The 12,574-nt window shown below is 53.6% G+C and overlaps 1 protein-coding gene across 9 annotated transcripts in view; it reads left to right on the top strand.

Annotated features, from left to right (window-relative positions):
* Positions 1-12,574, top strand: part of FOXN1 (forkhead box N1) — a 32,321-nt gene continuing 19,747 nt past the window's right edge. For 4 of the 9 annotated variants that reach the window (XM_084750725.1, XM_084750721.1, XM_084750723.1 and 1 more), the window contains exon 1: positions 1-219. Coding sequence is in view for 3 of the 9 variants with exons in the window: in XM_084750718.1 (XP_084606844.1) it covers positions 7,826-7,921 (96 nt within the window). In the remaining 6 variants the exon portion in view is untranslated. Of the gene's footprint in view, positions 220-7,779; positions 7,922-12,574 lie in introns of those variants that run through there. The other 5 variants (XM_084750724.1, XM_084750717.1, XM_084750718.1 and 2 more) reach the window with 4 other exon arrangements.

Below are 12,574 nucleotides of genomic sequence, written 5' to 3'. Positions count from 1 at the left end.
AACTAGGTTCTTAGTCACCTTTCTCTTCTCCCCGTTTTTGGCAGCAACCCCTCGGGGCAAGGGGAAGCTGATATCATAATTATTGGCTCACCCAGCAGCTGCCTCCCCTCACCTGATGTCAGCGCAGACCCAGGACAGCCGGGCTGACGGACTGACAGACGGTCGGAGCTCCTGGCCCCCCAGACCCGGGCCCCCACGCTGACCTGCTTCACTGAGCAGGTAAGAAGAGATCTGACCCAAGTCAGCCGTGGAGGCCAACAGGGGAGGGGGGCTTGGCTTTTTAATGGGCCCCAGGAGGTACTGGGTGCTCCTCAGCGTCTCACTGTCTCTCACAAGAGGCTCGGGATCAGGGTGAGTGCCTGGAGGCCGAGGGGACCCCCTCCTCCACGCTCCTCTCTCTCTCTCTCTCTCTCTCTCTCTCTCTCTCTCTCTCTCTCTCTCTCTCTCTCTCTCTCTCTCTCTCATTCCCGGCTCAGGTCTTTCAGCTTTGATTCTCCTTGCTGTATAATGTAGGACTCTATCCCGCTGTGCATGGTGACTATGTGCGGTGGTACCCACCCTGGCTTGGGAGGCAATGATGGCTCCAGCTTTCCAGCTGGACAGACAGACGAATCCCCAGACAGGGACTGAGTGGTTGTTTGGGAGGAACATGGGGCACCCAGGTCTGGTGACCTGTGTGACCTCTCTGGGATACCTGGGCTGGGGTCTGCGTGTCCCAGATGCCATGGAGGAGGCTGGACTTGCTGAAAGGAGAAGGGTGCACCTGGTGCAGGAGCAGACAGGTGGCAACAGGTGCTGCGGCTAGGAGCCGACCCAGGGTTAGAGGCACATGTCTCTGAGGGCCGGAGAGGTTTCTCTTGCTCAGGATCCTCACAGTAGAGAGGAAGTGGCGAACAGACCAGAGATAGGCAGAGCATTCACAGATTTCCCCCCACCCACCCCATGCCAACCTAGAATTGGGGGACTAGGGAAGTGAGGTCCCTCAGGGAGTAGCCAGTACCCCCCCCTTAAGCTACTGAGACTCCCCTCTGCCCCCTACCTGAGCAGGCAAAACCCTGGGATTTGCTGTGGAGCCCCCAGCCCTCCTTTAGTATTCAAAGAAGCACCTTGGGTTAAGGCTAGAGTAATAAGTGGGCGTGTTTGCCTCTTCGCTCCGCACCTACAAGCGCAGGGGACAGACATGTCTGGGTATGTGTAGTGGCAGGGCACAGCTGCTTGGCAAGAAAGGACCAGATAGAGGAGATGCCTCCCCTTGGGACAACATGTCATCTCATCTGTCCCCTACCTCTGTCGGGCCAGGTCCCACACCAGACAGAGTTTGGTCCTCTCTGTTTCTAAGCCCTTTAAGAAGAGATTTCATGAGTTTCTCACAGCCTCTCTGAAGTCTCTGCTGCTGTAGGGTGGTCCATGCCTGCCTGTCCCATGTCCTCTTTCTTCCGCGGATGAAGCACACTTCCCCTGAACTGACTGAGAAGCCTGGCAGGTAGGGAAGGTGGCAGTGAGCTCTGGTCCTATCCCCACTGGGCTTGGGGGAGAGCTTTTTTCCCCACCCTGACCTATAGAACAGAACACGATGCCGGAAGTAGACGGGCATCCCAGCTGGTGAGGAGGGCAGCCCATCTTGCCTTGGCTTGTGCCTCCCTGAGGGGTTAAGACAGAGCTGAGCTGGGTCCTGGGGAAGAACAGAAGGGCCAAGCGCTGCCCTCGGTTGAGGATCCTCAGGGGTGAAGATGCCATCCATCGGGAGGGGCACTTGCCCTCCCAGCTCTCTGCCCGGCCCCGCCCGGGCAGCCTATGCCGAGCTCAGCTCCCGGCTGCTGCGAGGCCTGCCGAGGCACGCTGCACCCCCAGGCCTTTCACCTCACCACGGGCCAGGAACCTGTTCTCCCGGGAATGCTGGGGAGTTCTCAGAGAACTTTAGTTCCCAGGGGTTTAGGAAGCTCAGAAATCCTCTGGTCCAGCGAGGGAGCCATGGAAAACAGGAGGATGGAAAGATTAGGGGGCACGAGGGCCCATTGCCCTTGTCACCTGTGTCCAGCAACACAGATCTCACACTTCTTCTGATGAACTCTTCACGAGAAAGAAGCCTGGGGACAGTTAAAGACAAAAGAAAAAGCCCCTTGTGGCACATGCTTTCTGCCACATGCCATCCTTTGGCCCCCATGGAAAGTCCCTCTGCCCTCTAAGAAAGTCACAGGTCATCACTTGGACCCCTCCAGCTCCCAGCCAGGGAATCTTTTCTGCTATCTAACCTCCCTTCTCCTAGCTTGAGTTGAGCCTGGTCTTCATGGACCAGCACACACACACACACACACACACACACACACACACACACACACACACAGCACCACCCCACTGCCTGTCCCAAGTCTGCACACAGAGCTAGAGCCTGTTCCTCAGTAACATGAAAGTCCTGGGAACTTGTGAGCCTGCTGACCCGTCATCCTCTCCAGCGCCGTATTCTGATGAGCTGGGGGCCACTTCTTTGTCCATTTTTGTTCTGGTTTGCTTTGTTGTTTTAGACATGATCTCCCTATCTAGCCCAGGCTGGCCTTGAACTCACAGTGATCCTCCTGCCTCAGTGCTGGAATTAAAGGCCTGCACCATGCTCAGCCCTCCCCACCTTGTAGGCCACTTCTGGGTCCCCATACCAAAGGGACAGAGAGAGGATAGAGGACAGAGACCACCATCCCTGTCGAAGTCTGTCAGGCTTCCACAGCGGGGGATCGTGGGGGAGAGAGTTCAGCATTCTCAATTTAGTTATCCCAGCCCATGTAACCCCAGGCCAGCATTGATCTGGGATGAGTCCGGTGGAAAGGGGCTGGCGAGTTGCTCAGAGCAGGGGAAAGATTAGCTGACCTCTGAGAGACTGCACCCCAAAAGTGCCCATCAATTGACCCCCCCAGTAGGCTGGACCCCTGTTCCTTCTAGCCAGCCTTAGTCCCTGGCTCCTTTAGCATCCCAGCCCTAAGTCACCCCCTCCTACCAGCTCTCCTCATGCACCCCTGGTTTGAGCTGGAGCTTCTGCTGTGTGAGGCTCCTGTCTGCTGAGGTTGCGGGTACAGCCATGACACCTGGGCCTCCCTTATTCCGCTTGCAGCCACAGCTCAGCCTCCCCCCTTTTTTTCTACCCCACCTTTCTTCTACCTTTTCTCCTCATCCTCAACTTTACCAGAGTCTCTACAATGCCATCTCCCTCCTAACCCCAACTCCTTAATTTCTTACCCTCCTTCCTAGCCCTATGACCCCATGAGCACCCCCACAGGATGGATGAGCACCCTTGTGCACAATCCCCTGGGAATCTACAGCCTCTCCCAGTGTTCCCTACTTTATTCTCGTAGGGCTGAGAAGCCCAGAGCCATGCCCCAGGGACAAATGGACAGATAGTGTGGGATCGTCCCTAGAGAAGCTCTCGGCTTCCTGATCCCATCGGGGGCCTTAAAAAGCTGGGTGCTGGCAGATAGTCAAATGGGGGCTCAGCTGGAGTACAGTTCAGAAGGAAAGCTGGTGCTTTCTAGGACTGAGGTCCCGGGTCCCAGCCTCGGCTCCCAAAATAAAAACGAAACCACCCAAATGAGTTCACCTACAGGATGAGTGGACGGTCTGGAGTCTGGGTGCTGCAGCTGTGTGGCAAGCAAAGGGCGGGGGTGGGGGGGGTAGGGGGGGTGAGCAGGAGGGCCGGAGGAATGACTGATCCAATCAGGCTCGGCCAGGCCAAGGCAGGAGGAAGGACAGAAGCCAAAGCAAGGCTGGGCTCTTTAGGAATGACTGCCACCGTCATGAGTATCCCCCAGTCCCTACCCTGCCTGTGTCTCTTGCTTAGTCAGCTCAGATTAATGGGACCAGGGAAAGAGTTAGCTGAATCGTGATCTCTCTCAGGGAACCTGCTGTGAGTCACAGGGAAGGGGAGCCTGGGAGCTCAGGAATATTCTGGAAGCTCCCTAGGTGTGTGGGGGGGGCGGGGCGGGGGGGAGTTACTCCTCAAGACCTCTCTGAGATGCTACCCAGAGCCTGCTGGGAGGCACAGCCCTGACCCTCCACCCCACGCTTACAAAATGATAATGTGAATTGCCAGCTGCCAACCACAGCCTCAAAAAACCATCCCAGGGCCTTCGGCACTCCCCCAGCCTGAAACCACTACTTCTGACAAACTGCGGGCACTAGGCCTAGGCACCAACACATAGTCAGTTTACGTGGCACCATCACACACTCGGTCAGTATACACGCAGACACCCAGAACAGGGCGTGTCCCTGGAACCGGATCGCCTGCAGACAGATGGAAGTCCCACCTACACTTGTAAATTCCACAGCCATGTCCCAGACTGCAGCAGCCTATCAGGTTCAGAGGCATAGGATGTGAACAAGGATGAACACACACACACACACACACACACACACACACACACACACACACATACACACACACACACCAGCGTGATGTGAAGACCCAGTTATCACATTTGTCAACCATTATCAACCCTCCCTGCACACACACACAGCCGGAAGAACTATAACAATGTTTGGTCAGTGGTACCCTGACTCTCTCTAGAAATGGTTCTAGAATCTATACCCTGGACACCTACAGAGTAAATGACGTAGACAGGTGCGTCTTATAATCCCAGCAGTGGGCAGGCTGAGGCAGGAGGCTTGCTAAGAGTTTGAAACTAGCACTGGTAATCCAGGGTACATAATGAGTTTAAGTTCAGCCTGAAATCCACAGTGAGACTGTCTAAAACACAAAAGAAAGGCAGCTGTGGCGGCACACTCCTGTAGTCGCAGCACTCGGGGAAGCAGAGGCACGCAGATCTCTGTGAGTTCAAAGCCAGCCTGGTCTACAAAGCAGTCCAGGACAGCTAAGGCTACACAGAGAGACCTTGTATGGTTAAAACCAAAGATCGGGGCGGGGGTGGGGTGGGAGGGGAAGAAAGAAAAAAGAGTGAGAGGCTATGAATACTCTGATGGGTCTACACCTATATGCAAGAGGCCTAGTGTGGGAGGGGCTGCAAGGAAATTTGGGGTGACAGGAAAGCCACAAGTACGTAGAGAGTGAGTCTCAAGGGAGACAGGTGGAGGATGGAGCCAAGCAGCCAGAGCAGCTCAGAAAGAGCCTCCGAGTCTGTCCCTTCTCCAAGGACCTCAGAGCCAGCTCAACACGACCCAGGCGCGCAGAGGAAGAAGTGGTTTGTACAGCACACTTGCCTAGGAAACCATGCCTAATCCCAGGTACTCAAGAGGCCAAGGCAGGCGGATAACATGGTCAAGGCCTGCCTGGGAGACATAGTGAGTTCAAAGCCAGCATAAGCTATGTAGTGACTAGGACCTTGTTTCAATGTTTCAAAAGAAGAGCTGGGTCTAAAGCTGTTTGTTGTTTGTTTTGTTTTTCGCGACAGAGTCTCTCTGTGTTAGCCTTAGCTGTCTTGGACTCACTTTGTAGACCGGGCTGGCCTCGAACCCACAGCGACCCACTTGCCTCTGCCTCCCAAGTGCTGGGATTAAAGGCGTGCGCCACCACAGCCTGGCTAAAGCTCATTGTTTGTGAAGCACTTGTCTAGCATGAGCAACACTGGCCAGGCCTCAGCACCACAAAACCAAACACAGCCGTCCTTCTCCTTGCTTGGGCTTCAGTTCTCCCATCTGTCATGCAGCATCTCCCAATGCACGTCTTCCTCTGTGGTTCCTGCTTCGGAACCAATGACTGCCTGCCTGCCTTTTGCTTGGACATGGGGGGGGGGGAGGTGGGGGGGGGGTTGGGGGGGGGAGGCAGGAAGTGCAGCAGCAGGCATTCATCTTGTGCTGAATCAGTATTATTAGCAGTGGTGGCAGAATTAATATTCCTAATAATAGATTGGTGGTAATGAGCAGTGCTGGTAATAATATGTACAGAGAGAGGCCTCTGACCGAGGGACAGTGGAATCCTGGGCCACCTGAGGGCCCTACTAAGATGAGCAGGCAGAGGGCAGCCAACCGACATACCCCTACTTGTATAGGGAACACCCCAGTGGGGTGCGGTGCTGTGGTTCCCTGGGATCCCAGGAAAGGAGGCAGAATGTTGGCTCGACCCTTAAAACCTTCCTCCCGGTTCCCATCTGCTCGTAGGGACAGGACATCAGGGGAAGAATGCAAGGCCAGAATGAAGTTCCTATTTCATGAAGGAGGAAGTAAATTTCATCCTAGTCACTAGCCCACGCTGACGACAGGGCCAGGAGAAGGTCCTCCCACAATCCCTGAGAGGGAAAGAGGGGCGCTCCAGGAAGCTAGGAGAGTCCAAGCTTGGTGAAGCCTTAAGGAGAGGACCCCGGTTAGGGGAGATGACGAGGTCCCATCATCCTATCATCCGTGCTGAATTTACAGATCAAATCCTCAGCTGCCAGTTACTGACATAGCCAATTGGCTTAACACCCAATTTAGGGGGCAGGGGGGGCGGAGGGGTGGGGGGGGCTCACTTCCAAATGATGTCATTGTGGGGCAGGGTTTCTTGGCCTCTAATGGGCGCTCAGAAGCCAGCAGCATACTTGCTTCTGCCCTTTAGCTTGTCCCCCCACCTCTTCAGCAGATGTGGCTTGCCACAGGAAGGGTGAAGGTGAAAGCCCCTCCTGTCCCTTCAGACCATCCCCCATCCTTGGCCCCTTTCATGGCTAGGCAAACTGAGGGGCTGAGGGAAACTTGCTCCTTCCTGGAAATCAGTGTCTAAGGCCTCAGATCCCTGTTCTCTGTAAAGTGCATCCAGAGGATTAATAGATGCTCCACCCAGCTCTCCATTTAGACCTTAATATTTCTTTTTAGATGATGATGATGGCAGCTGTCATTGTTGTTTTCCAAGACAAGGTTTCTCTGTGTAACAGCCCTGGCTGTCCTGGAACTCTCTTTGTAGACCAGGCTGGTTTCGAACTCAGAGATCTGCCTGCCTCTGCCTCTGGAGTGCTGGGATTAAAGGCATTGTGGCACCACTGCCTGGCTCTGTGTGTGTGTGTGTGTGTGTGTGTGTGTGTGAGAGAGAGAGAGAGAGAGAGAGAGAGAGAGAGAGAGAGAGAGAGAGAGAGAGAGAGAGAGAGGTCTCACCATGCAGCTCAGGCTGACCTTAAATTTGTGATCCCCCTGCCTCCGCCTCCTGAGTACTAAGATGCTACCAGCCCAACTAGGCCAATAGTTCTGCCCTGTGCTCACCTCTCAGGGCTTCAAAAATCCCCTGGAAAGGTGGAGCTGGGGGCTTTTCCCTACCTGGCTATCCAAGGGTGTCACGTTCTTGAATATGAGAATGCATGCTAGCCCCAAAGGGGAAGCCACCTTGCTCCTGGAAACAAGATCCCCAGTGGAGGGAGGGGAAGGTGGGTCATAAATGGCCCCTGAGAAGAAAAACAAAAGCTCCTGTGAGCGAGGATAGTCAGGTGGAAATAAGAGGTCTCCAGAAAGAGGTATCTAAGGAGGCCGACTGCAGTAAGGCCATCTCTTAACCTAGGCGGCCCTAGCAAGGGAGAAGAGAGACTTACAACAAGTCTAGGCGTAGATGGTAGCTTTGCGGGACAGCCTTTCTTGTTCCTTTAAAACCTCTTCCTGACCATTTACAAGACAGGCATCCATAGGTTACGTCAAAGACATCAATCCATCCACCTGTCTAACCATGGTCCATCTATCTGTTCATCTGTTTTCTGTCTGTCCATCCGTCTTCCATCCAACCGTCCACTCATCTATACATCCACCGACCTAGAGAGGTCAGAGCTACTGGGAAGGGCCTGTGGTCCTGTGGCATTTATGGGGCATGTGACCTGCCTGTTTGGCCTGGGGAGCCAGTCCCACCCCTGCCCTGGGGGAGGGGGCCGGTCCTGGAATGTGGGAGTATTTATACCTGGTTGGAGGCTCCCCTGAAGCTGCAGGCTGGATGACTCCCCAAAGCCGGGATGGTGTCCACGGCACAGAGCCCACTGTGAGTGTTTAGATTCGGCTTCTTTGGGGGTCAGGGCTGGGTGGAAGAAGATGGGGAGGGCCTGGGGAGTGGGGGAGCTGCCCAGGGGTGGCTAAGGCCTATGGGAAAGAAAAGCATGCGAGGCAGAGGTTCGAGAGAGAATAGGAGGCTGACAGCATCAGACACTCTCAGCAAGAACGTCTGGGACCTTCCATGGAGATGGGCCGAGGCTACGTCCCTTAGCTAGTGAGAGGTGGTCCCTGGTGCATAAGGCGAGCGGACAAGATGGTAGGAATTAAAACCAAGTATCTAGAAGAGCTCCCAGGTCGTCAGAGGTGGCAGCTCTAGTGTTTTTTCAGGATGAGCATATTGAAGGATGCTTTCTGACCGGCATGCTTGAAGAGACCTGGGTGATGGCTATGGTGTCTTTATAAAAGACCTAATAAGAGATTGGGATGACTTGACTGCAGGTGTCAGTAGCTCACAGAACATTGCAATGGTTGCTTTTCTAACTACTGTGTGTGTGTGTGCGCGCGCGTGCGTGCGCGCGCCACAACCAGAGTGTGGAGACCAGGGGAAATTTTTGCTGTAGTTGATTCTCTTCGGCCACCATGGAGGCCCTAGGAATCAAAATCCTGCTAAGCCATCTCACCTGCCTGTGGTTGCTTTTCATCCATCACTCTTTACAAAGCCAGTCAGTATCCAGAGCCAGAGTCTGGAGGGCTGCCTTCAGGACCCCAGGTGGGTGGAAGGAAAGCGGCTAGGAACCCCTTTTTCTTCTCGACACCCCTAGATCCCCAGAATCCTGAGAGATGCAAGCCTAAGGCATAGTCCCCAGGTCTTTCTCTACCACCCGCACCCCACACACACACACACACACACACAAGGTAATTAGGGACCTGCTCCAGGGAACCCCTCCCAGCAGCCAGGCAGGTGGAGCCCCGGGTGGGGCTGCAGGCGAACACTGGGCACAGCCCCACCCCTCGTAAAACATGCTGCCGCAGCCAGCAACAGAAACCATTAAGGTGGAACCGAGCCGGCTCCGCCTGCTCGTAAAGGGCGAGCAGGAGGGCGCCGACAGGTGGGGGGGGGGGTGCAGAGCCCCTTATAAGTGTTCTTGGTCAGGCAGGAGTGCAGGCCTGGCCTCTGTGACTCAGCTGCCGGCAGGGGCTCCAGGGACAGACCCTCCCAGGGAACCCTCCACCTTGCTGAGGCGGGGCTGTGTGGTATAGTGGTTAAGGAGAGATTAGCTTTGAAGCCTGGGTCTGAATCCTGGGGTGCACGGTTTACTAGCTGGGGGACTTGGGCGAGTCAGGTTACTCTCTCTGAGCCTCAGTTTCCTGATCCATAAAAGGGGGTGACAGTGCAGTGCCTCACTCATGGAATATAACCAGAATTCCTGGTATAAGACTAGCAGACCACTCCATAGACTGCATCCACACCCATAGGACAAAGACCAGCATCCTAAGATTCAAATGAGGCCTGGGCTTCATTTTGCCTATAGAAGGACTGAAATGCTGATGAGAAAATAACTTGTCCAAGGTCACAAAACCAGCCAATTAGGTGTTTCCCCCGACGCCCAGGGCCCACCCTTAAGTGGGCCCTTCTGCCTGTGGGCTGAGGACAGAGCCTAGGAGGCAGAGGTACCAGTGATTAGAGGCAGTGCAGAACCGACTGATTAAGGGCAGGGTACAAGGTGGGGACGCCAGGCATCAGGGGATACAGGGTAGCCATGCAACAAGGCCTGCCATTCAGTCACTGTCCCTCCAGCTCTCAGTGTTCTAGAGGGGCTTCCTCCTAACCTCCCTACTCAGGCCAGAGGGCCATGTCTCTCTTCCTTTGATTCTAGGACCATCAGGTCTATTTGTTTCTGTCCCCAAACTTTTCCTATCCTCTCCGAGGATGATGGAAGGAGCGCAGAGGGCAGAGAGTACCAAGGATGCCCAGACCCTGAGAGGGTCTTTAACATGACTTGCAAAAGCTGTAGCCCTGGATAAGCGCATCTGGGGCTCTTGAGGCACGAGAGAGGATTTTCCAATCTTTCTGTGTAGAACTAGGCATGGTTTATTTCTTCTCTTCCCCACCCATCCCTGAAAAATGGACCTAATGCCTTGCTTTCCTTCCTGGGGTGTGCTGGTAATTTTTCACCAAATATCAACTATCAAAAGGGGGGAGAGGAGATCCTGATTTGGTTTTGCTTTATTTGGTTTGGTATTTGGGCTTCTTGTTGTTGTTGTTGTTGTTGTTGTTGTTGTTTTGACAGTGTCTCCCTGTGCAGCCCTAGCTGTCCTGGAACTCACTATGTAGACCAGGCTGGCCTCGAATTCACAGAAATCCATTTGCCTCCCTAGTACTGCACTTAAAGGTGTGCCAACACAACAGGCAGCACTCTGGTTTATTATGATGTTTGGAAATTTACGTGAGCAGCTATGTGGCCATGGTCAATTTGTCCTTATTTTGCTGAATGTAGAATTGGAAGTGATGGGTCTAATTTGCTTCCCCCAAAGCCCTGGCTCCAGTGTGCTATGCTCACTGTTCTCGGAGACAGAAGGAGGAAGTGGTGATGTGATCATAAAATCACGCAACATGAGCCGGGCAGTGGTGATGCACGCCTTTAATCCCAGCACTTGGGAGGCAGAGGCAGGCAGATCTCTGTGAGTTCGAGGCCAGCCTGGTCTACAAAGCGAGTCCAGGACAGCCAAGGCTACACAGAGAAACCTTGCCTCAAAAAACCAAAAGGAAAACAAAAATTCATGCCACATGGACTTCTGAGTGCTCTAAGGATGCGGGTCTATGGTGAATCATACTTGTACAGTGGAAGGGAACTTGGACCACATCTTGCGCCATAGCCTCCAGCCCATGAAGGAGACATACGGTGGGCAGAAGATGGTTCTAAGTATTTGGGACCAGCTCCCAGGATTCTGGCTTTGGGAGAGAGGAAGAAGGGAAAGGAGAGAAGTCAGTTTGCTGGCACACAGTTGCTGCACATCCCATTGTGTGTAGGACCAAGGTTTGGCAGCAACAAAAGATTCCTTCAAATTCATAGGCCACTATCAGGACACTGGGGCCACCATGGATGCTTCCTGGGGCTTCCAAAGAAGCAGGAACATCCTATCCGTTCCATTACAGACCGCTGGAGCCTCTGTACCCACTGGCTCTACCGCAGGAGAATGAACAAAATGACCTCAGAGGCCAGAGTCAAGAGGAAGTTCAGTGTCCGTCCACGGCAGGAAGATGCTGTCAGGGAGACAATGGTGGGAGACAGGAAAGGGTGAAAAAAGGCAGTTCCCTCCCCCACACCAGAGCTCATGCCTTAAATTAACTCTGCCCCACTGCTAATTATTAATAATAGCTATCATTTATTGAGTATGTACTGTGTGTTAAGCTATTTACAAGCAGTATTTCAGGCAGCCCTCCAAAGAGGTATGTATTATACACTCTATTTTACAGAGGAGGAAACTGAGGCCCAGGGAAGGAAGTTGAGCAATGTGTCCAACCAAATTCTCACCCTGATTAGGATGCAGACCCAGATCTGACTCCAAGTCAACAGCTCTAAGAAAGCTACCACTAGCCGGGCGCTGTAGTGCACACCTTTAATCCCAGCACTCGGGAGGCAGAGGCAGACGGATCTCTGTGAGTTCGAGGCCAGTCTGGTCTACAAAGTGAGTCCAGGACAGCCAGGGCTACACAGAGAAACCCTGTCTTGAAAACCCCTCCCACCCACCCCACCTCACCCCCCCCCCAAAAAAAAAGAAAGAAAGAAAAGAAAAGAAAGCTACCCCTGCTTTGGGGAAAGGCTGGGGCTAGGATACCTCCCCTTCCCCTCTCTATGCTGAAAGGATCTTCCCCAAACACCAACTAGGGTCCCATTGTCCATCCTCTGAAGCAGGTGACTCCTTTGGGATGTTAACTGAAGGCTCATCTTTCCCAGGTACTGTGGCCTTAGAAGAGTCAGTTAATTTCCTTAAGGGACTCAGAACAGGGCCTCAGCTCTGGGAACCAAGGATGCACCATGGACACTGGGCTGGAAGTCAGTACTTACAGAAGGCACTCAGAAGAAAGCCTGGGTGAGGACCACTCTGGGACATCTGCATCCTCAATGCAAATTAAGGGGCTGGCCTCTGAATTGTGAAAGAGACAAACTCTAATCCCAGAACAGGCATGGTGGTTTGCAACACCAGGGTGTGATAGTCTTGGTAAGGACCAGAAGGCCTCTGACACCCAGGTTATACAGATGGCGCTCCATCTGGGGAGTTGGGATTGAGGAGCAGGACAGCGTGCTTCTAAACAAGGCAGATCTTCAGGAGGGGAAGGCTCGGCTGGAGCTCAGGCACCCCTCCCCCAGATTCAAGCCTCGAAAGCGTCAGGGCTGGGGTCTGAGTCTTCTGAAGTCATGATAAATAAAGGCCAGGCAAGCAGGGAGAGGCAGCCGGGAGCTGGAGACAGTAGCAGCATCACCTCCACTGTGCCTGAAGGAGCAAAGCCCTCAGGGAAACTGTAGAGGCCCTTAGATCCAGGCACGCTTAGCCAACTAAAGCCAGAGGTTTTTTGGTTGGTATTTTTGTTTGTTTTTGTTGTTGTTTTTGTGTGTGTGTGTGTGTGTGTGTGTGTGTGTTTTAAGATTTATTTACTATGAATACAGTAAGATAAGATCACATTACAGATGGTTGTGAG

Source organism: Acomys minous (assembly GCF_964271855.1).
Source record: "Acomys minous genome assembly, chromosome: 12".
Taxonomy (NCBI): Eukaryota; Metazoa; Chordata; class Mammalia; order Rodentia; family Muridae; genus Acomys; species Acomys minous.
Note: the sequence above shows the minus strand (reverse complement) of the source record. Positions and strands in the feature narration are given on the sequence as shown.